The 22147-nt window shown below is 37.6% G+C and overlaps 1 protein-coding gene across 4 annotated transcripts in view; it reads right to left on the reverse strand.

The window, feature by feature from the left end:
• Positions 1 to 22147, reverse strand: part of neb (nebbish) — a 468801-nt gene that overhangs the window by 408525 nt on the left and 38129 nt on the right. For 3 of the 4 annotated variants that reach the window (XM_067145417.2, XM_068227214.1, XM_068227215.1), the window contains one exon: positions 1080 to 1901. In XM_067145417.2, the coding sequence (XP_067001518.2) occupies positions 1080 to 1901 (822 nt within the window). Of the gene's footprint in view, positions 1 to 1079; positions 1902 to 22147 lie in introns of those variants that run through there. The other variant, XM_068227216.1, reaches the window with a different exon arrangement.

The raw sequence follows: 22147 nt of genomic DNA on the forward strand, positions 1-22147 counted from the left end.
AAGGATATCAAAGAGGAATTTGGAAAGGGTATCAAAGTTCAAGGAGAGGAAATCAAAACCCCGAGATTTGCTGATGAAATTGTTATTTTATCTGACTCTGCAAAAGATCTGGAGCAATTGCTGCATGGTATGGACAGAGACTTGGGGAAGGAATACAAGATGAAAATAAATTAGTCCAAAACAAAAGTAATGGTTGTGGTCGAACAGTCAGGTGATGCAGAAAATATTATTGTTACTTGGGTAGCAAAATAACTAATGATGTTAGAAATAAGGTGGACATAAAATGCTGACTAGCACAAGCAAGGAAGGCCTTTCTTAAGAAAATAAATTTGTTCACCTCGAATACTGATATAGGAATTTGAAAGATGTTTTTGAAGACTTTCATCTGGATCATGGCACTGTATGGAAGTGAAACATGGACGATAACCAGTTCAGAAAGAAAGAGAATAGAAGCGTTTGAAATGTGGTGTTACAGAAGAATGCTGAAGGTGAGATGGGTAGATAGTGTAGAATCACGAGTGAAGAGATACTGAATCAAATTGGTGAGAGGAGATTGATTTGGCTACATTTGACCAGAAAAAGATGATAGGGCACATCTTAAGACATCCAGGTCTTGTACAGTTGGTTTTTGAGGGAAGTATACGAGGTAAGAATGGTGGGGGTAGACCAAGGTACGAATATGACAAGCAGATTAGATCAGCTATAGGATGTAGTAGTTATGTAGAAATGAAAAGTTTAGCACTGGGTAGGGTGGCATGGAGCGCTGTATCAAACCAGTCTCTTGACTGATGACTCCAACAACAACAACAACAACAAACAATATGTAGAAAAATTTCTACTGAAGATGGCCCAATTTGAGTTTTAAAATGTATGGAAGTACACTTTAAGTGGGGAAAAAAAAATTGTTGTATTGAAAAGGGGGATAACTTGAGCAAAATCTGTTATATTAGTGATGCATCAAACTGGGAATAGGAAAAAAAGTGTGTTAACATTACAACAGTGTTATATCAAGTTCATAATGCACTAAAAGTGGAACTACTCTCATTCATCTAAAAGTAAAAGATGAAATACTAACAAACCTGTAACTTTTTCCTGAACCAGTTTGCCCATAAGCAAACAGACAAGCATTATAACCCTGAAAGGCATTCTCAACTAACGGCTGGACCATAGTTGAGAACACAACATCCTGGCTGGCAAACTCCTGATGATGTGGATCACATGACCAAAAGCAATGGTCATATGTAAAACTGTGACTTACACCAGACTCGCATTGCACTTTCACTTCACACCCATCGACAGACACAACCTGTGTTATGGTGGGATCACTCTTCTCTCTGCTGTTAAGAGGCCTTACTCTGACTCCAACAGTCAAGTTACTAGTTTCAACATCCAAATGAGGAGAAAGCTCTTCAGAGTCTTGTTTGCTGTGAGGGGTGTCCATCTGGACTTTACTGAAACATTCAGGTGTAACAGGAGGCTTACTTAAGTTAGCTTCACTGAAAAACTTCTTCATTCTAAAATTAGTCTGTTTATCACCCTGTCTAGTATTAGATCCACCAGAACCTGTCCAACCAACACTGCGTCGAGGTGTGGAAAAATGAGAAACTGGAGTCTTGTCCACATAGTTTGATTTGATTATGTTACCGTCAGCCCTTCCAATACTCTTCTTCTCTTCACTGCGACCTGAAGGCTTTGTGACATCTCTCTCTGCAGGTGTTCGAGTAGAATGAGATCGATGAAGTCCATTCCTGTATTTCGGTGTTGTTCTTTTCTGAGAGGTAACTGGTTTTGAATTCCCTCCAGAGCCTTTCACTGACAGTGATGGTTCACTACGATTCTTTCGTTGGCAGTCATTCTTCTGTGGTTCAGGCTTTTCAAACTTGCTTGGAGATTGATTTATACTGAAAAGAAGAAAATACAATGAGTACACAAAGAAAACAATGCAATATACTCCAACTCAAACATTACTTAAACATCAATAGCAATAAACATCATCCAATACATCGACTTCCATACGCTTATTTTGGTTGAGGCCCTTCTTAATGGGTTAGGATTTTGAGGTTCTGTGTTTGATGTCAGCAGTAAGGGTGGTAAGGCATTTCTATTAATATTTCACTTTTAGGGTATGTCCTGACGTAAGGAAGGAGGTGTATATTAAGCATATGCACATCAGCTGATATTACGCACAGAGTGTGCATGAATGTACATCGAGAGTACGCTCACTGGCTGACACAATGTATGAGCATGCGGAACCTTCTTGCTTTGAGTTCAGGAAGAAGGAAAGAGGAAGATAGGAATGTCAATGCATCACATGGTGGAACACAGAGAGTATGATGAACATCGCAAAGGGAATCCATTAACAAGTGGTAAGCAAGTTATTAACATTTTATTTTGTAGTGTTATTTCTTATCTAAACAGTAGACTATTTCTAAAACTATGTCTGTCACGTGAAGTCAGCAAGAGCAAATGCGAGCTTTGACAATTCACAGAACCACGTGATTAGGGAAGACGCTCTGCTGCTCTTCCAAATGAACGAAGAAGCTGAAGACACCAGTTAGTACTTTGTTTGGATTAGTATCTATCGTAAAGGTGAAAATCCCAGAGTACAATGTATCATGGAATACAATCATCTCAATTAACATATTTTTCTGATGTTATATCCTTTGACTGAATTCTCTGCTGATATCCTGTATCTACACTAGTCATATTCGTGGTAGAAAGTGCAGAAACGGGCAATTTATTTGTGCAAGTTGAAGCAATTAATTGTATATATATTACACAGGTAGTGTTTATAGCATTTAACTTACAAAAGACCATCGCAGCAAGTACAGAGAAATACAGAGAAAGTTCTTCTTACTATCTGCTTGAACATCACATTAACTTACACAAATTTTTAGCAATGATAAGAAAGGAAGGGGCTGGGACTGTAAAGGTAGCAGCTAAGCCTTAAAGGTACCACTCTGGCACCTTCTAGTGTATACATGGAAAACTACCTTCAGGATTGTTGATGATGGGGTTCAAACTCCTCATTTTCCAAACAATCTTAGAGCTATATGACACATACCTTCACAAAGGTGTAAGATTGAGTGACTATTAGAACGAGCAAACAAACTATGCCAGGAACATGAAATATTAAATTTTTTATTTTATTAAGGTATCGAACCCAAGATATTTGGATTTACCGACAAACACAGAATAGATGATATAGATGTTGATTCCCATGGGGAATCTGAAATATTTGTCCCGAATGAGTAAATTTATAATACCAATATAAATGGTCTGTTATTGAACATTATAAATTTTCCAGCTAACTCATTCCTGGTTGCCAGCGTTTTGCCCCCATGTGCTAGGTTGGGCTTATCAGTTGGTACCTAGCACACCTACCAAGACGCTGGCTAGTGCATACCGTGGAGGCCACTGCGTAGGCTACTTGAAGCCACCGGCAGTGCTAATGCGGTATGAGAGAATTTGTCTCATTACCAAAAATTGATACCTGCTTGGCCATCAGATGATACAGAAGTTTATTTCCATGCGGAATCTGAAATATTTGTCCCGAATGAGTAAATTTATAATACCAATATAAATGGTCCGTTATTGGACATCAGCTGGTACCTAGCCAGAGTCTTGGTAGGTGTGCTAGCCTTAATGTACAGCCTGGTGTGAAAGTAGGAAACCATGGAGAACGACTTTCAGATCTGCCAAGAGTACAGGTTAGAGTTAGCTTTATAGTTACTGTTGTTCGTTTCATTTCAATTTTTAGATTGCTTTGTTTCACATAGAACTTTATCCCTGTGGCAGCCCAGATTATCTGAGAAGTAACTAACCCTTTCAAATAATAAAAAATAAGATAACTGTATGTATTTACACATCACGCTATAGATATGATACGAATTCCAACTGTCTTTGGGACCATCGCCACTCAGCTTAGAGAATCCCAAAACTGTGAATTCAATGCTGATCTCAGTTGATTTGAACTTTTTCTTTCTCACTCCTTATGACCGCATGTCAACGGAGGCTGAAATGTGGCATAAATATTATCTGGAGTGTCGCTATTCATCTCGACGACCTATGGATTCAACACTAATGTAGGTACTTTTGATTATTTTTATATGGCAAAGCTTTGATATCTTCACGTAAAGTTATTGCTCCTTAACAGTGTACAACCCGCAAAGAACAATGTATTGTGGGCTAGGGTAAGCTTTCGCCTGCAATTAATGGAATGATCATTTAATGATTTGATTTTGGGATTATCTAAAGTTGACTGAACTTAGAGACCTATCAATGAAGTTGTGAGCTGGCTGAATACACTGGACATTACATTTTAATTTACCTGTTCTGTAAATACTGTATATAGCTTATTGTAATATGTACATTTCCAATGTATCCTTATTTTGGCATACGTAATAATAATAATAATAATAATAATAATAATAATAATAATAATAATAATAATAATAATAATAATAATAATAATAATAATAATAATAATAATAAATACCGAGCTCGATAGCTGCAGTCGCTTAAGTGCGGCCAGTATCCAGTATTCGGGAGATAGTAGGTTCGATCCCCACTGTCGGCAGCCCTGAAAATGGTTTTCCGTGGCTTCCCATTTTCACACCAGGCAAATGCTGGGGCTATACCTTAATTAAAGCTATGGCCGCTTCCTTCCCTTTCCTGTCCCATTGTCGCCGTAAACCTATCTGTGTCGGTGCGACGTAAAACAACTAGCAAAAAAAATATTATAATAATAATAATAATTATTATTATAATGTCTGATGATTCATTGTCAGGTAATTCCAGAGAGAATAAAACAAAAATGAAGCAAATCTGTCCAGTAGAAAAGACAGATGGACTGGACAAAGCTGTTCAGTAAACTATTAGTATATAGTAAAAAACGAAGCTTATATTACTTAGCTTACCGTAACACATGATTTTACTCTGAGTTAACAATGAGCAAATGCTGCGGTGGAGGTCAGGGGAAGAGATTTAAGCATGTGATCAAGGTTAGCATGAGGATGTGCGACACCGACTTTGAACACTGGGAGACCTCAGCACGGTTGTACATCCTCCGGATTCACAGAGAAGCGGCATTTTGGAAGAACAACCTACTCGATTTTGAGTGCTTGCTATCATATTGTTTTTATGTCCCACTGTTTGTAGGATAATCAGACAGTTAAGCACACTACCCTAAAAGCATCAGCGTTGAACGATTTAAAGGATATCAAATAAAGGACTTCAACTGATTGAGGTAAAGGGATCATACCATACAAATTAACCCAAGTACAGTGAGTGAAGATTTTTTTTTGAACCCAATATATCCCGAATACTGGATACTGGCCGCACATAAGAGACTGCAACTATCGAGCTCGGTTTAAACGTCTTCTGTTGTTTCTCCAACACCCCTAAGTGCTTGAAACTTTTCATCCAAAGACAACATCCGCATTGCCTTATCTTCTAAAATACGGAAGTATGTCAATGTTTCTTCCACATCTACGACTGCTTCCGATATTTTTGATTGAAACTCGCCATGTGCTCTCGTAAATACTTTACATATTTGTGTTCTTTCCTTATTATACTGTTTAAGCTCCTCCATCTTAAATATGCCCTGTCGTGGTCGCCAGAAAATGTTTCGTAATAATAAATTTGGAGCTTAATCTATAAGGAAAATAACTTATTGTACAGGAATATTTCTGAACACCATAATTGATTTAAAAAAAAAAAAAACTTCCAATAGAACAAAGAAAAACACATGCCTTGCGCACTTCACAACTGTCATCCTTTTTTATACAAACCTTAAGGGCTTTCATGATACCAACCACTACAAACACATAACAGGATAGAAATCAAAACAACTATGATATTCTAACTATGATACTCTCCGACATTATAGTACTCGACGAGAAAAGCAGATTTTCGAAGGCTAAGTTACGTCGTCAAGATAGACACCAAACCAATGCCCACCACAATAGTGCAGGTCTATATGCCTACTAGTCCAGCAGATGAGGAAATCGAAAGAATATGAGGAGATAGGAGATTTAATACAATATGTCAAAGGTGACGAGAATCAAATTGTGATGGGAGACTGGAATGCAGTGGTAGGCCAAGGAAGAGAAGGTAATACAGTAGCAGTTTTCGGACTTGGACAAAGGAACGAAAGAGGAAGTCGGCTGGTTGAATTCTGCACTGATCATAATTTAATCCTTGCCAATACTTGGTTCAAACACCACAAACGACGGTTGTATACGTGGACGAGACCAGAAGACACTGGAAGGTATCAAATAAACTTCATTATGATTAGGCAGAGATTCAGAAACCTGCTGTTGGATTGCAAAACTTTCCCAGGAACAGACGTGGACTCTGTCCACAACTTGTTGGTCATGAAATGCCATCTGAAGTTGATGAAATTAAAAAAAGGAAAGAATGCAAAAAAATGGGATCTAGACAAGTTAAAAGAAAAGACTGTGAGGGATTGTTTCAAGGAACATGCTGCACAAGGACTAAATGAAAAGGCTGAAGGAAACACCACAGAGGAAGAGTGGATAGTCATGAAAAATGAAGTCAGTAGGGCTGCTGAAGAAATGTAGGAAGGAAGAAAAGATCAACTAAGAATCAGTGGATAACTCAGGAGATACTAGACCCGATTGATGAACGACAAAAATACAAGAATGCTAGAAATGAAGAGGGCAGAAAAGAACACAGGCGATTAAAGAATCAAGTGGATAGAAAGTGCAAGGTAGTTAAGGAAGAATGGCTGAAGGAGAAGTGCAAGGATGTCGAAGGCTGTATGGTACTGGGAAACGTAGATGCTGCATACAGGAAAATCAAGGAACCTTTGGAGAAAGGAAATCTAGGTGTATGAATATTAAGAGCTCAGATGGAAAGCCACTTCTAGGGAAAGAAGACAAAGCAGAAAGATGGCAGGCGCATATCCAACAGTTGTATCAAGGTAAAGGTGTAGATAATTTGGTTCTGGGACATGAAGAGGCTGTTGATGCTGATGAAATGGGAGGCCCAATTTTGAGGTCAGAGTTTGACAGAGCTGTGAGTTACCTAAATAGGAACAAGGCACCTGGAATTAATGACGTTCCCTCTGAATTACTGACTGCCTTAGGAGAAACCAGCATGACAAGGTTATTCCATTTAGTGTGCAAGATGTATGAGACAAGAGAAGTCCCATCCGATTTTCGGCAGAGTAATGTTATACCTATTCCCAAGAAAGCCGGTGCTGACAGGTGTGAAAACTACCGCACCATTAGTTTAGTATCCCATGTCGGCAAAATCTTAACACGTATTATTTACAGAAGAATGGAAAAACAAGTTGAAGCTGAGTTGGGAGAAGATCAATTTGGCTTCAGAAGAAATGTAGGAACACGTGAAGCAATCCTGACTTTACATCTGATCTTAGAGGATCGAATCAAGAAGGACAAGCCCACGTACATGGCATTCATAGATTTAGAAAAAGCATTCGATAATGTTGATTGGACCAAGCTATTTAAGATTCTGAAGATGATAGGGATCAGATACGGAGAACGAAGAATTATCTACAATCTGTATAATAATCAGTCTGCAGTGATAAGAATCGAGGGCTTTGAAAAAGAAGCAGCAATCCGGAAAGGAGTGAGGCAAGGCTGCAGTTTGTCCCCCCTCCTTTTCAATGTTTACATAGGACAGACAGTAAAGGAAATCAAAGAGAAATTTGTAAAGGGAATCGCAGTCCAAGGAGAGGAAATCAAAACCTTGAGATTTGCCGATGATATTGTTATTTTATCTGAGACTGCAGAAGATCTCGAGAAGTTGCTGAATGGTATGGATGAAGTCTTGGGTAAGGAGTACAAGATGAAAATAAATAAGTCCAAAACAAAAGTAATGGAGTGCAGTCGAACGAAGGCAGGTGATATATGAAATATTAGATTAGGAAATGAAGTCTTAAAGGAAGTAGATGAATACTGTTACTTGGGTAGTAAAATAACTAACGATGGCAGAAGTAAGGATGACATAAAATGCAGACTAGCACAAGCAAGGAAGAACTTTCTTAAGAAAATAAATTTGCTCACTTCATTGATATTGGAATTAGAAAGATGTTTTTGAAGACTTTCGTGTGGAGCATGGCATTGTATGGAAGTGAAACATGGACGATAACTAGCTCAGAAAGAAAGAGAATAGAAGCTTTTGAAATGTGGTGTTACAGAAGAATGCTGAAGGTGAGATGGATGGATCGAATCACGAATGAAGAGATACTGAATCGAATTGGTGAGAGGAGATTGATTTGGCTAAATTTGACGAGAAGAAGAGATAGAATGATAGGACACATCTTAAGACACAGGACTTGTTCAGTTGGTTTTTGAAGGAAGTGTAGGTGGTAAGAACAGTAGGGGTAGACCAAGGTATGAATATGACAGGCAGATGTAGGATGCAATAGTTACGTAGAAATGAAAAGGTTAGCGCAGGATAGGGTGGCATGGAGGGCTGCATCAAACCAGTATATTAACCAATGACTCAAACAACAACAACAACAACAACAACAAGTTACATACTGTTCTTCAATAAATTCAACGTGGTTGTGTGTGGAACACAGACTAAAATTTTGTGTTAGTTTCAGCTTTCACCTTACCAAGAGCGAAGAGGACCACAACATGTTTGTTACTTCACCAGAATGTTTCAACTATCATCAGAAGAAGAAACCTACACTTCTACTGATCTGGACTTGGCTGTCACCAGGATGAATTAAAATATAGGCAACATCTAACATGGGGAGATAACGACTGGAGCAGATGTCCAGCAAAATGTGAACGAGCAGTTCCAGAACATCGACAGAGATCCACTTACATCAGACATTTGAGTACCAATTTATGTTGTTTTTCCTGTTCATCTTTGTAGAAATAATATTTATTCATTAGTGGTAGCACTTCTATTAGATTTGTTCTTCTTTCATATGGGTAATGGCAGTGTTCTTACATTGAGTGTGTATGAGTTATTGGATTCTGAGTAGTTAGACTGTGTCTCTTCTAACATGACTAAATGTCCCAACTATCAGCTTAACGTATTATTTAAAAATCATTGTCCTCACCGATAAATGATAATTATTTTTGAGATGATTTTCAAACGTTGAACTTTTGTGGGACAGATTCACAGTATATTTAATATGTTGAATTTCAGTGTAAAATTCCATCTAACCTATTTCGTTGGATGTCATGCGAGTTAGTATCATTTATGATCTATTGTCGAACTCAGATTTATGTGGAAATAATAATAATAATAATAATAATAATAATAATAATAATAATAATAATAATAATAATAATAATAATAATAATCTTGGTGTACCCCGAAGAGTCAAAAACTCAGGCCAAAATCTAAAACCTTTCTAGCAACTTTCAACATAAATTCACTTACACAAACTGGCAAGCTGAAAACCCTCACCAAAGCTCTTCACGAAAATCAGATATCCATAGTGGCCCTACAGGAAACTAGGTACCCAGATGAAGAGATTTTTCAAGAGCAAAGCGCAAAGAGGAATCCTCAATGGAGCTGTGATGCTTGGAACCGCGTTTGCTGTTAGAACCAAGATCCTTAAATCGGTTGCAAATTTCGAACCTGTGAATGATAGATTGTCTATACTCACAATTAAATGCGCGAACAAAACCTACGCCCTAGTTAACGCACATGCTTCTACAAACGATAAGAACAAGTCTGATCCAGACGAAGTTGATAATTTCTGGGACCTACTGGATGAAAAATTGAACAAAATCCCCAAACACCATGTCAAGCTTCTTTTGGGTGACTTCAATGCCCAACTAGGTCGTAAGCAGAAGTACAAGAAAGTTATAGGAAATTACCCTGCTCACAAAAGAACCAATCCCAACGGCAAAAGACTGGTGACCATTTGCGGAAATCACAACCTGCAGGTCATGTCGACCCACTTTCGCCATCTACCCAGAAAGCAAATGACTTGGCGTTCTCCCGTCCAAGCTCTCGGAGAGTTCCAAATTGATCATGTTGCGATCTCCAGGAGAAACAGCCCTGAGATTATGAATGTCAAGGTAAAGAAAGGCATCAATGTGGCCTCAGATCATTATATGTCTCTTATCAAATTCAAACTAATTCCCGCAAACACAAGGAAGACAACCAAACAGATCACACGCTTCGACAATGATAAACTTTGGCAAAGGGTCGAGGAGTTCCAGGAGAAGGCTAGACCAAATGACTGTGACTTGAACAACGCCAAAAGTCTCCTTGTTGAGGCAGCCAAAGACGTTGCAGAAATCAAGAGAAGCAAAAAGCATGCCTGGTGGAATGGTACCTGCGAATCAGTCCTCCAAGAAAGACTCAATGCGTGGAAACAGTACTACTCTACGAAATCAGAAAATGATTGGGAAAACTACAAAACCCAACGTGCTCAAGCAGCTAGGGTGTTCAGAACTGAGAAACGTAAATACGAAAATTCTCTCATTGAAAAGATAGAACAATACTTTAGGAAGAATGAAAGCAGAGAGTACTACAGAGCCTTCAAACGCAAACTCACTGGCTATAAACCACCATCTCTATGCTTTGAGCGAACAGACGGCACACTGACGATGTCAAATGAAGAAAATTGCAGCATTCTGGCAGATTACTTCAAGAATTTACTTAATTGCTCTAAACCTCAAAGCGCCATTGAGACCAAGGAACCCTTACTCAGGTACCCAGATTCCAGACCACTTGACAGAGATGAAATCAAGCGCCACATTGCCCGTCTCAAAAATTACAAAGTGCCGGGGGAAGACTCAGTAGTAGCAGAACTATGGAAATATGCCCCAGAAGAATCACTTGATATCTTGCAAAAGCAAATAGAAGAAATTTGGAACAAGGAGACCCTACCCGAAGATTGGAAAATAGCTTTGATCCATCCATTACACAAAAAAGGCAGCATGAAGAACATCAACAACTACAGAGGAATATCTTTGCTACCCGTGACTTACAAAATTCTATCACTTGCCATCCTGGAGCGTTTGGAAGCACAAGTCGAACAACAAATAGGTGAATACCAAGGAGGGTTCAGAAAAGGCCGCTCAACAGCTGAACAGATCCAAAATCTGAAAACGATCATCATATATTGTACACTAAGGTCCAAGCAGTATGTGTCTGTCTTTGTGGACTTTAAGAAAGCGTACGACTCCATTGACCGGGAAGTCCTGCTAAACATCTTAAATGAATTTGGAGTCGATTTGAAACTGCTGGCATTAATTACAGCCACCCTGACCGATACAAAATCCAAGGTGAAGTTCCACGGATGTCTCTCGCATTCCTTTGACATCAAAACAGGAGTCCGACAAGGTGATGGGCTATCCCTGATACTCTTCAACTGTGTTCTTGAAAAGATCATCAGAACCTGGCGGGTGAGATTACAGGAAACCAACTACAGTCCATTGAGAATAGGAACCAAATCCAAGGGGATCGCAACAGACTGCTTAGCATTTGCCGATGATATTGCTGTTCTCTCAACCGACATAGAAACTGCTAGAGCTCAAGTTGAAATTTTAAAGGAAATTGCCGAACAAACTGGTTTGCAGATATCGTTTGAGAAAACAGAAGTAATGACTAACATCAAAGAGGCTCCACCAAAACTCCATTCAAAATACGGGGACATCACCCGAGTAGACAAATTCAAATACCTGGGTGAGATCATCATGAAAAATGGACTGGACAAAGAAGCACTTCAGGAGCGAGTACGCAAACTGGAAATAGCCTACCAAACATCCCGCACAATCTACAACAAAAAATGCCTTTCCCAAAACACCAAGATACGTCACTATGAAACAGTTCTGAAGCCAGTAGTTCTATATGCAGCCGAAACCCTGTCTCTAAATGCCAACAAAGGACTCCTTGAAGAACTGGAGAAAAGAGAACGCAAAATTGTGAGAGAAATCTTGGGATCAAAGTACAGAAATGGAATCCATCAAAAGAGATCCAACAAGGAAGTCTGTCAAACAAACACACAATTTCAACATTAATTATAACACTATAAAAATACCTGTATAATAGTGTGTATTTTTACAGGTATGCTTATAGTGTGATAATTTATATTGAAATTGTTGTGTGTTTGACAGACTGAAAAACTTTTATGTCTCAGTTGGAACTAAGAGTGGCAAGTATTTAATAACAACTGATTCAAAAAGAGATGTTAGCAAGTTTTACTGTCCCACTGCCAGCCATGTGGAAGTCATAGGATACCTTTAGCAGTGCCTGTTGTGTTGATAGTTCACATGAAGCAGTCTACTGAATGACAAATCTCTCGAACAGTTCTGAAGCGAATGCCACGACGTGGTTTCTTCACCTTAGGAATCAAGTCAAAGTCACGAGGGCTTAAGTCCAGAAAGCATGGTGGATGGTACAGCAATTCCCAGCCCCATCGACCGAACAAATCAGCCACAGTTTGTGCTGTACGCTGCTGAGTGTTGTCATGAAAAGTGACGGGTAGGTTCCGCAGAAATTGTCACAGCTTTTTTCTTAAAGCTGGTCGCAGGTTGTATTCCAAATGTGAACAGTAATACTGTACATTGGTGCTCATTTGTGGAGGAACATAATGCGTTAGGATACCACCACCATCACAGTCATACATGAGAATAACTATAACACTGCTTGAGTTCTGACAAACTTTCGATCTTTGCGCTGGCTCGTAATGACACCATTCTTTTGATTGGAGTTTCAGTTGTGGCTCGTACAATTTGGCCTACGTCTCATCCAGCGTAATAATACTGTCCTCGTTAAATTTGGCGATTTTGAGAATATTTCCAACAAGCTAATATTAAAAGTTTTATTGTTGGCCAGGAGCTGTAATTTGTCATTTGGGAAGTAGTCAGTGAGCTCTGAACCAGTTTTTTTTCTTCATTCAGAGGGGCGATGCATTGATCCAGTCTCGACAAGGCCAAGGTAAATCACGTGACGAGTCCATGTGCGCTGTCTTGCCACGCGCGAACGACTGACAGCCAGTTTCCAGAACAGTCAGAGCCAAATACAAGTGACCTAACAACCAATTACCGTCTTTGTAGAGTACACGCCTTCCAAGCCAAGGATATAAAAAGCCTTGTTCCGAGTAAATCACTCTCTATGCTGTTCTACTCTATGCTGCTTTGTGCTACGCTGCTGCTCATGGATGTTCAATTCTCTGCTGTGCGACGCTACATTACTCGACCACGTGAGAAAATAACTTTGCAGTTTGAGCAGACGCCTGTTCTGCCGCAATTTAGTGGAATAGTTAACTAACTCCTATGGTGTAAAATTCTACTTAAGAACCAAGTTAAGTGTGACTATCTAGGAGAATATTCAGAATTCTGTGTGTGTTTGTGCATATCTTAACGTTTGCCATCTCAGTTACAGCTTACACGTCCGGAACACAACAGAAGACATCCTGAAGGTTGCTGTGCGTCAAGATGAATAATTCCGCAAGAATCTACACCTCAACTTCATCGTGGCACGTCTGCTGCCGTGTCTCCATGGATTTCTAAAATGTGAGGCGTATCTGGTCAAGTGAAGGTGACTGACCGGGAAATGCTGGAATGATTGACTACTACCTGGGATCGAACCTCATCTAAAACTTGAGTACCATTTAACAATTTTATTTCTGTCTCATCTATTGTAAAACTAGAGGTCTTTCTTCTTTAAATCGTAGATCTATTAGTTTTGTTGTAGTTAGGAACATTTCATTTTTCCATTTCTTGAGGTGTCGTGGTAGACGAGTGCCGTGTGTGAATGAAATTTGGAATCTATTAGAGTAGATGTGTAGTTTGTCTTTGAATGATTTCCCATGCATATGAGCTAGGTATTTAAAAATCACTGACCACGCGATAAACCTTATTTCTTTGTAATATTGGAATTAATCGGACTTGAATTTACGTGTACAACTTGTGAGATAGGGTCGAACCTAGTGTCTTTTTAAGATCACTTGTATTCTTTAGGATCGAGTCATCTAATTTTACGATATTTCACGAAGATTGATAGATGTAATAATCACTTGAGTAATAATAAAATTAACTAAAGATCGGGTAAAAGAGAATTAAACGCTCATGAGCCATAAATTATCTTAGTGATTACGAAAAGTGTCGTATCATAACCGTTTCTGCATTTCTGTCAAATCATGTAGAACCCATCGTGATGCAGTATGTCTCATGCCCGAGCATTACTTCAGAATGTGAAGCACAGTCGTATGTGCTAATCCGGTGTCTCGGGCCAGTTTATGAATCGTATGGCGTCGATCAGTGTCCAGTAACGACACAAGAGCTTGCAATTCTTCTTCTTGTTCTTCACTGACAATAGGACGACCTGGCCGACGCATGTCTGCCACATTTTGGTGTCCCATCCATGCCACTGTTCTGTAAGGCAATGCAGATTCCCCACTTGTCTCTTGAAGACCTTGATGACACTCGTTCTGTATGACCTCTGGCATATTCAATCTTTATCGAACTCTGTTGTTCTTGTATGGAAAACATTGCGACAACACTACCTTAGACCAACATCTAACATGAGGTTCTGTTCCTCTCACCAGTTCGCAAGCACGTGATGTGTTAGGGAGAGTCCATGTGCTCTGAGGTAAGGTATGTAACTAAAGTTTGTTATCAGCGACATTATTAGGTTCCGGTGCATGGCGTCTCTGCAGCAGTGTCATCACTATTAAAGTTCCAACCTTCATATTTAATTTTTTTCCAGCAAGATCCTGGAAGTAAGTTTGCTGCATCCTTTACATGTTTTAGAACCAGAGAAAATTGCAAAGGACCATGAGGTAACTAATGATAGAGAGGGTCAACAGTAGGAGCTGCTAATACTTATTTTTCAATGAATTAACTTATTTTTATATACCTAGATGCACTCTTAACAAAAATTGTTGTATTATATGTTTTGCAACAGTATTCTGAGATTAGAATTAGATGTTTATATTTTATAAGGCAGTTGCTCGCTTCTGGGCAAAGATTATTTAATACCATTTTGGCATGTGTAAAATTCCTTCTGTTTCTGTTATATTGCTACTAAATTGTAATGTAAAACCAAATCAAAAAAGTTCTATTGTATGCTTCTGACTCGAATAAATAAATAAGGCGATATATTCAATATTTTTCTTAAATCATTTAACCAAGAACAGTTCAACAATTATTATTGGACATTAGATTTGTATGCAAATGCATATTTTGTTTGCCATTATGTAGACCTCGAAAACCGACAAGGAAGTGCGTTTGAAGGATAAATTTAATAGTGCTTCCTCAGTTCCTACTTGGCCACGGTAAATTTAAGTCATACTTCAAGCGATTTAACATTAAGATTGCATGTGGTTACTCCTGCTTTTGTGGATCATCTCAAACTGTGCATCATCATCTATTTGACTGTCCTGTTTTTGGAAGAGCAAGGTTTACTCTAGAATGCCATTTAAACTTATGCAATAATAAATCGGCTAAACCCCTGTACTCTATCATTAAAAGACAGTGCTGTTATTCTTATTTTCACACATTCCTTCATCACATCTTCAGTAAGCTTTCATGATAATACTCTGTAAAATGTATGATTTGTTCATCTATAACCCTAATATACCATGTAAAATAGGGTTCCTTCCTGTATGGGAAATTCAATAATAATAATAATAATAATAATAATAATAATAATAATAATAATAATAATAATAATAATAATAATAATAATAATAATAATAATAACAATAATAATAACAATAATAATAACAACAACAACAACAACAACAACATATTTGAGATTAGTGCATACATTTCAAATTTCGGATTTATTGTGTACGTTTTCTACTTTTATTATGAAAATTTGTACATATTTTATACGCAGTCTTCAAGAAAATGTAAAGTAATTCATGCCGTGATCTCTTGCGGAGTGAGTGGCTTTGATCTGAATGAACATTACAGCTGTGGTAAGATTTCAACGGGGGCGGGGAAGACAAGACAAGAACACAGCATACAATCCCGAATTCAAGTACTATTCTGTCCATCCACTGATGTAAAGAGATCATTCCCGCACTGAAGCTAATTTTAACAAACACCACAGATTTATACCAGATGACTTAGAGAAGATTACTCTAGTGCACTACAAAGTAAATTATGGACCGGAAAAACAGGGTGTGCAGTGTAAAATGAAAGAAGAATGTGTAATTGTGTTTCTCCATGTTTGTGTTCATTTTACACGGTTTTCTTATAGCATCACTAATTATAAAACCTCAAGTGTATTCTTTAACATATTGTCCTATCTGGTCAACGTGTGCATATGGTTTAACAGTGAACACTGATCGATTGAGATATGTCTCCCAAACTATGTATGGATTGTTTATACTAGTAGAACGGCTGCAGTTGTAAGTAGAGCGTGATGTTTTGTTTTTCATTCAATTGTTCATTCATGATCATGATTGCATGTATTGTTGCAGGTGAATTGTGAGAGTCTAGTAAAGGAATCTTATATTGGCATTTCGTTCATGTGCTGAATAGCTTGAAAATAACTGCATATTTCACTTTTTGCAGCTTAGTTGCATGTTTATATTGGTGATTTATATAGCATATAAATCCGATGTCTATTATAAATGTTTATAATTATTTAAATGTGTTTAGCATAAATTAAAAATTCTGATTTTATGATGCAACAAGTCCAAGAGAATATTGGTGATTAATATGCCACTGAAGAGAACTTTCCAAGTTCTCAAAATATGTACGGCCATTAGTAACATAATAGACTTAATAGTATTAGATAAGAAAAGTGTTTTTCCACCAATCAATACACATTTTAAATAGATTAAACTAGTACCAGTTTCGGCTCTTTGACGGCCATCATCAGCTAGTACACGATTTGTTTCCAGCCATTAGACAATTCACAAGTTGTTATTGTATTAGACATCCGGATGTCTAATGGGGGATGGAAATGTATACAGTAGCATGTAATTAAAATATCAGTAAAGGTAAAAAGTTACAATAAGTTAGAACAGAGTATGTAGGACATATTAAAACATATAATAATATAAATAATAATGTTAATAGTATTGACAAGTTAAAACCACATATTTAAAGGTGTTTAAATAAATGAATGTGTAAAGGCGCATTTAGACGGGCAACAAATCTGTACCCGAGACGCAGAAGTGCATATGTCAATTTTTTGTGATTGGTATAATTGATCATCTATGGAATAAAGGCAGTTGTCCTGTTGCACCCAGTACATTTAAAGTGTGGCATAAAGGCAGTAGTACCGAGTGCTTTTAGGAATGTGGGACATCTACCTTTTTCCTTCTAAGTAATTTCTCCGCAGAAAGAAAGAAGCAATAGACATTTGCCTTATGCCTACATTATTGGAGTACGATAATGAAGTTTCTTATTATTGTGAACATTGTTATCGTTTCCTGTGTTGCGGGAATATAAAAGACCAGCATTATCGCATGCAAATTAGTGTGAAAACAACAGTGAAATACTGTAAGCCACAAGAAGTTAAAAGTTTCATGAGACTTCTGTGTTTGAACGTACGCAAAATGAATAGCTGCTCTGAAGTAAGCACGTGAAATGAGAGGTAAATATATTTATGTTTCTTACTGAAGTGTTCCGTATTAGCCTACATTTTGTTACCGACTATGCTTTGTGGAGTTACACCCTGAATAACTTTGATGTATACAATGAAGTTCAACTGATTAAAATTAGATCCCATTAACGCATGCTGTATTCGTAGTAATATCTTAATCACTGCTATTATTACTGTTTTAGTGCTATTTATTAACATTAAACTTAGCTCTTAAACATCCACTACAAATATCACACATATTGCTAACATAAAAATGTAATATTCTTAGATGAAGAGACACTGGACGACAAGCGTTCATATGAGAAACCTGTGGATGAAGAGCATATGGAAGACTTGCAGGAACATATTCCATCAGACTTCTCTGACTTGGACCCAAATTACGAACCTGAAGGCAGTGAAAGTAGTGGGCAGTCAGTTTGATTTTTTGCACCCACAAAATTAAGCATATAATAATAATAATAATAATAATAATAATAATAATAATAATAATAATAATAATAATAATAATAATAATATAAAGTCTCTTTTAATTTCCGAATGTCAAAATAACTCAACAGAGGCACGTAAGTTACATGCAACTAACAGAAAAGTAAACCCCTCAAGTTAGAAAAGAAAGAGTGCTAAAAGAAACGGGTTGATTGGGCCACCTTATGAATCAGTGAAGGGTTGGAAGGAAGTCCCAGCACGCACACTTACGCCTCCATGTAAGTGTAGGATGAAATGTGCCAAGAAATTAACGGAAGAGGAATGGAAAAACATACCTAACGCCTTTTGGAAGGAATCTAGTTCTTTGGACCAGAAATAGGAAACTTGTTGAAGGAAGTTCCAAAAAAAGACACAGAACTCTTAAAGAAATGGGTAGTTCTACAGAGAGAAGAAAGATGACGAAACTGTACACACTGGAAAATAAACATGAAATAATTACTATGTATAAAATTATGTTTTTGAATACGCTGTGACACTGACAAGTTTGTCAGGGATTTTATGTACAAAAATATGAACAGGGTAGTTACATATGATCAAAGAAAACGTAGCCAATGAATGGTTATATAGAAAAATTTTCAACGAAGATTTCAATCTCTCTTTCCAGTTCACTAACAACAACAACAACAACAACAACAACAACACTTGCGAAGATTGTGATCGCTTCCAAAAAAAATTGAAAAATGGTGAAAAGGAGGAGTAGAGGGAGAAAATTGTAAAAGAAAATCTATGCGACCAATAAAATACCAGTGTTACATAGTGTAAATCTCTTATTTCAAAATACTCACAATATGAGAGTCATTATTCCAGACGAAGGACAGAAAGGAAGTATCTTGGGCCTTATCTTAATATTTCAATTACGTACAGAGCATACATCACAGAATGCAAGGAAAATGACATCCCTGTAGAATATGTAGCCAATGAATGGTTCCCTAACAACAATACTTGCGATGATTGTGATCGCTTCCAAAAACAATTGAAAGATGCTGAAAATGAGGAGGAGAAGCAGAAAATTTTAAAAGAATTGGAAAATCACCATATGGAAGCTGATGGCAGATACAGCTTTAAGAAGAAAGATAAAGAGGAATCAAAAGTAGATGCAAGGAATAGAACCATCACAATGGATCTTCAGAAATGTCTTCCTACACACTGCCTATCAAACTCTCAAACATTTTATATGCACAAGCTCTGGACACTGAATTTGACAATCCATGACACTGCTTTAAATGATGGTTACTGTATCCTGTGGGATGAAACAATTGCAGGGAGAGGAGGTAATGAAATAGCGTCTTGTTTCCTGAAGTGGATTCAATGTCATTTCTCGGATCAAACTCAGGTGTTAACAGTGTGGTCCTATAAACACGTGCGCGCACACGCGTGCGCACAGAAGTGGACAGCAGTCATTCAACCATTGAAAGGAAAAAGTGGAAACTCACCAACTTGGAGATTGCTGTACCATATGATTGGGCTCACTTCATTAGAACATGACAAACCACTAGTAGTCCATGAAATGCAATGTAGCGATTTGAAAAATTTCACATCTTTAACTGAAAATTCTGGACTGCCTTTCATAAATCACAAGTAATTTACTACTGGTGAAATGTTTCTAATCTCAAAAGTTGTATGGCTTAAAGTTTCAGCGGACAAATCTGGAATTATTGCCCAAGACATCCTTCAACGACACCCATTTTCAAGAAATTGGTATCAGAAGACATCGTAGAAATGCTCTCCTGTTACCAAAGGAAATTCTGACCATACGAAGCGGACCCAGATCAGCAACTGTTAATTCAGTAGATTCCACGGCAGTACAGTACAGTACAGTACAGTACAGGAACTCTCTTTTATAGCGATCTCCCTCATGGAGAAGATGAATATCCCACTGATAAGTGATACTTCTACAGACATAAATTGAAATTCTCTGGAAAACATTTCAATTGGAGAAAAAGTAATTTATTAAAATAATTATCATACATAGAATTTTAGTGACAAAAATAATGTGGAAAATTTAAAAAAAAGATTTCTTTCAAATGTGATAATTATTATAAAGTTTTGTATGCTCTATATCATGTTTATCTTGTTCATTTAGCTACAGAACAGATCTAAATTGATATTACAAACAGTTATTTACCTATTAACTTACAGTTTTTGCAAGAAAATTTAGATTGGAATTTTTGAATATGTATTTATTTAACATCTACATAAATATATGATATGCAGAATAAACATATATAAAACATTTACAATTCTACTGAATTTGTATACTGAGCAATTGGCATAAATACGCAGCCAGTTATGGTATTTAGCTTAAACTGTAAAATTAACAAAATGGACATAAGCCCTTTTGCTTCTCAGGTACGGAAATGTCCAGCAATCTTGGGATATACTGTATGTACTCTTAAACTTGCGTCAATATTTTCCGGCAACACATCTTCCAGCAATACTGCACAAGAAACAATGTGGAAACTTGCTCGGAAAGAAATTCTCACCATGTTGCCTGCCTGTTCGCAACACTGATATCGCAGCTGAAGGAGTGTCGTATATAAAGATTCACAAAATAATAAACAAACCGACGAAAACTTAGGAAGAGGCATTTATGGATATGTTTGTATTTGGATACAAGCCACTCGAATACAGATTTGTGTAGTGAAATACGGCTTGACAATGCTCTGTTTGAAAACTTCACTACTTTGTTATAAAGTCCAAATGCCAGGTCTTTGTAGAGAAACCAGGAACTCTTGTTCACCACCTCCACTACCACTTTTCTTCTTGGCTGACAATTATTTCACTTCTACTGTATGTGCTTAAACTTTAAAATTTTGAACGTGCCATGTCTACCGAATCACCAAACTTATTTGCGATTTCAAACCATTTTTTAATTTTTTTATTACTGTCTCTGTACTTGTCGGATGACATGTCCTACAATTCAGTATGTAACGGATAGTATTGATAAAGGCAATTATTTTCTCTTTACTCAAGGACATTTTGACTTGAAAACCACAAAACGGAATACTACACTCACTCATACAGCACCTGTAGTTTCATACTGCCATGATTCCTACCTCCGTTGGAACACTCGGCGACCCCTGGCAATTCTAAAGGCAACACAGACTGCCGAAAACAGTGTCAGCAATATACAATAATACTTGCTAGTATTAGAAACATATTGCTCAATGTTGCCCCACATTTCATGGGCACACTCTGCAAGTATACTGCGGCCATACATTTCTGCAAAAATATTACCCATCTAAATACGCCCTAAAGACATATCTCACACTAACCATTTTTAATGAATGACTCAATTTTTGATTGTAAGATAGTATTAACCATGTGTACAAATAAATAATAAGAATGATATGATTGTAAATATCCCTATGGAACTGCAATGAAGTTTATCATGTACTAGTTGTTACCCCCAACTTCGCTCATGTTGATTTCATAATTTGATTAAAGTAATCGTTCCTTGGTACTGCACTACGACAATCACAAAAATTCCTATAGTATAAACACTCACCAAAAAATTGAGTTTCATTTATCCCAGTAGGACCTCTTTGCAAACCACATTTGTGGTATTGCCTTTTGGGGCTAAGATGACCAGGCTACTGGCAGAGCTTACTCTGGAATGTGCGACATAGGACTGTCCATGTGAGAAACAGTCCTCTCTCAGAGAGTCGAAAACAAAAATACATGTTATTTAATTTAATTTCCGGGTTGAACCGTGTTGTACTTGTACGCACATCACGTACAGTTTGCCAACGTTTCGAATACATTACAGTATTCTTTGTCAAGGCGACTGAAATACTCCTACTCGATCCGAGGTAATCAGTCTCCCAGGCAGAAATTACACTACTAGAGTGATCTTGATCTTGGCCTTTTATAACCTAGCCTTTCTGGCTGACGTAAGCCCTGGCTGTCTCGTGAGAATTCTGGAAAGTATGTGTCACAGCCAGGTAGTGGGGGCTTGCCCGCACTGTTATGTAATGGGGTTGCGGCCCGTGTGTTTATGTTGTGGTCTGTATGTTTTAAACTATGAATGATAGGCATCCAAGAATTACTGATTTTATATCCTTCTTCTAAATTTAAGTTGTTCGGATGTTTCTTGATTTCGATAGCCTCGCGGATTTTTCTT

The sequence above is a fragment of the Anabrus simplex genome, chromosome 4, assembly GCF_040414725.1.
Source record: "Anabrus simplex isolate iqAnaSimp1 chromosome 4, ASM4041472v1, whole genome shotgun sequence".
Classification (NCBI taxonomy): Eukaryota; Metazoa; Arthropoda; class Insecta; order Orthoptera; family Tettigoniidae; genus Anabrus; species Anabrus simplex.